Raw genomic sequence first — 3,170 nt, 5'->3', positions numbered from 1 at the left:
TCTCTCTCTCTCTCTCTCTCTCTCTCTCTCTCTGTCTCTCTCTCTGTGTCTCTCTGTGTGTCTCTCTGTGTGTCTCTCTCTCTCTCTCTCTCTCTCTCTCTCTCTCTCTCTCTCTCTCTGAGCAGATGAATGATGCTCCTTCCTGTTTCCACAGATAATAGCCAATCATCACATGCAGTCCATATCCTTTGCCTCCGGTGGAGATCCGGTAAGACTTTACAACATCACACCCCTGATTCATTCCTCAGCTGACACTCAGTCTCACCACACTTTATGGCAAATCTCAGAGCGCTCAGAAAAGGTGAATATCCAATAGAACGACTTCAGTGTTCCTGTGAATAAAAGAGCCATAATAAATATGTTTTAGTAGTGTTTTATCTTATTTGTAATGTTTATTACACCAAAACTTATCGATTTTTATCGATTATGTTCCACTAAATAAGCTTTTAACTAGCTACTGTACATTTAAGACTTGTTATGATTGCCTAGTTTCTGCATACTTCTTGTTTATCAGGTTGCTCAATATTGAATAGATGTTGATATGCAAATATGGCTGTTCATATGCTAATGAGCTCATAGATATGATATCATAATCATGACAATTTCACAAATTAGTAATTTTTAGTTTAGTAGATTTATTCCAGTCCTCATACACTGAATCCAAATAATTATATATAAATTTACATATTAACCCAAAAAAGCTGAAGCCTTTTAGCAGTTTTTAATGTTAATGTGGGCGGTCATGTTAATGAGATCATTGTTGTCATGTCATAATCATGATTATTTCTTGAATTGGTCTTTTTTTAGTATTTAATATCTAATGAGCTCATAGTTGTGATGTCGTAATCATGACAATGTCATGAATTAGTGATTTTTGAAATTTTAATATGTAAATGTAGGCGGTCATATATTAATGAGATCATAAATGTGATGTCATCATCATCCCAATTTCACAAATTAGTAATAGTGACAGTTTATAATGTGTAAATGTGGGCAGTCATGTGTTAATGAGCTCAGATGTGATGTCATGACAATTTCAAGAATGGGTCTTTTTTTTATTATGTGAATGTGGGCGGTCATATGTTAATGAGCTCATAGCGGTGATGTCAGTTATGTCAATTTCATAAATAAGTTATATTTGTAGTTTTTAATTTGTAAATGTGGGCAGTCATATGTTAATGAGCTCATAGTTGTGATGCCATAATCATGACAATGTCTTGAATGAGTTAGTTTTGTAAATGTATGTATGTAAATGTCATAATCGCGCCCATCTTCATGATCTGTGTTTTTAATGTGTAAATGTGGGTGGTCATATGTTAATGAGATGTGATGTCACCATCATGACAATTGACAAATGAGTCATTTTTGCAATCCAGTTTAAAAAAATAGAGGATGAATTGTGATTGTGATGAAAGTATGTAATGCATCAAACTCATTTCAAAAGAGCAAGAAATATCGTGTTTGCCGTTATATGGCTCCTTTAAAGAAACAGGCTCATAAAAGCATGTAGAAGTGGAATTAGCTCAGTTTAGGTTTGAATAATTTCCTGTGTCTTCTGTCAACAGGACACGACTGATTACGTCGCTTATGTGGCGAAAGATCCTGTTAACCGGAGAGGTATTATTCCCGTCTTTTCCTCTGCTGCATGCTCTGATGATCTGTGTGTCATTTTTTGGATGTTAAAATACTTTCTCATTTATATAAATAATCCTTTCTTGCACCATGTTACATTTTGAGAAGCCAGAAGCTGAAACAAATCCATCATTAAGATGTTTTAACTTTAATCCATTGCATCAATGTTCACCCACATGTTTGTTTAGAGCTGTTGTGGCTTGTAAACGGTGCTTGATCTGTGCAGATTTCTCTCCTGATTCAGACCAGTCCACTTTTTCAGAGGAAGAAGCGGGCTCGTATTTTAGCCAGAATCAGCCGTTTAAAGTTAAAATGTCTTAATGATGGATTTGTTTCTTACAAACACGCATCTTCTGGCTTCTCAAGACATTAACTGATGGGCTGGATTGGTGTGGATTACTTGTGGATTATTGTGATGTTTTTATCAGCTGTTTAGTCTCTCATTCTGACGGCACCCATTCACTGCAGAGAATTGTCATTTTTGTGTGAACTATACCTTTAAGAGAATAACACAGTGACTATGAAAACACTGCAGGGCCTGTAACTAATTTATCTGCAATACTAACCATAACAATTACATAACATGTTTTTGCTGGATGGTGCAGAATTGATGATGTTCTTGTTGGTCAACCACAGTTTTAGCTCTACGGCTCCTGAGGGCCAGTTCATTGTGTTTACCACGCTGGGCCGTCCTGTAACGGCACATTCACAGACAAGCGTGATTGATCAGTCCACCACAGCCGCATTTAGCATAAAAAAAATCAATTTCTGTGGTTGTTGTATCTCAGTCTCTTTTAATTTCATGGATCTTTTAACTTCCTGTCAGCGTAGAGGCCACTGTTTATTGTTTTAAAACTCTTGCTGTTCTTTCTAATGCATTTTTGATGTTGTCAGAGGAAAGATCTCGTAATGAACGCTTTACAGCGGAGTGAGTCAGCAAATTGGCATCCATTTCACCATCTGCTGATATCTAATACTTCAGCATGCGTGTGTGTCTTATGTTTGTGCACGTGTGTTTGTGTACCTGCATGTCAGACTTATTGATGCTTCATTTTTGTGTTTCATGTTTTTTAAAGGGGTCATATGATGTTGCTAAAAAGAACATTATTTTGTGTATTTGGTGTAATGAAATGTTTATGCGGTTTAAGGTTAAAAAAAAACATTATTTTCCACATACTGTACATTATTGTTTCTCCTTTATGCCCCACCTTTCTGAAACGCGTCGATTTTTACAAAGCTCATCGGTCTGAAAAGCGAGGTGTGCACTGATTGGCCAGCTATCCAGTGCGTTGTGATTGGCCGAATACCTCAAGCGTGTGACGGAAATGTTATGCCCCTTAACATACTGCGTTTCCATGTGTCCCGGCGTGACGAGACAAAAACATGAAAACCCGTTATAAACGAGGCATTCGTTGCATCCAGTGAGGACATAATTATGGATTATAATGACTTATACTGTCTTTTTACGCATTGCATCGCGCCGCGTAAACATAAAACCATGTCTGCATTTGTGATCGGAGAAATGACAAACAACAAGC

The 3,170-nt window shown here is 36.9% G+C and overlaps 1 protein-coding gene across 3 annotated transcripts in view; it reads left to right on the top strand.

Moving 5' to 3' along the window:
- LOC107599382 (SHC-transforming protein 3-like) overlaps window positions 1-3,170 on the top strand; it is a 36,712-nt gene that overhangs the window by 17,464 nt on the left and 16,078 nt on the right. For all 3 annotated transcript variants that reach the window (XM_016290959.1, XM_016290961.1, XM_016290960.1), the window contains 2 exons: window positions 155-208; window positions 1,566-1,617. In XM_016290959.1, the coding sequence (XP_016146445.1) occupies window positions 155-208; window positions 1,566-1,617 (106 nt within the window). The remainder of the gene's footprint in view (window positions 1-154; window positions 209-1,565; window positions 1,618-3,170) is intronic.

Source organism: Sinocyclocheilus grahami, unplaced genomic scaffold, assembly GCF_001515645.1.
Source record: "Sinocyclocheilus grahami isolate Dianchi unplaced genomic scaffold, SAMN03320097.WGS_v1.1 scaffold265.1, whole genome shotgun sequence".
NCBI classification, from domain to species: Eukaryota; Metazoa; Chordata; class Actinopteri; order Cypriniformes; family Cyprinidae; genus Sinocyclocheilus; species Sinocyclocheilus grahami.
Note: the sequence above shows the minus strand (reverse complement) of the source record. Positions and strands in the feature narration are given on the sequence as shown.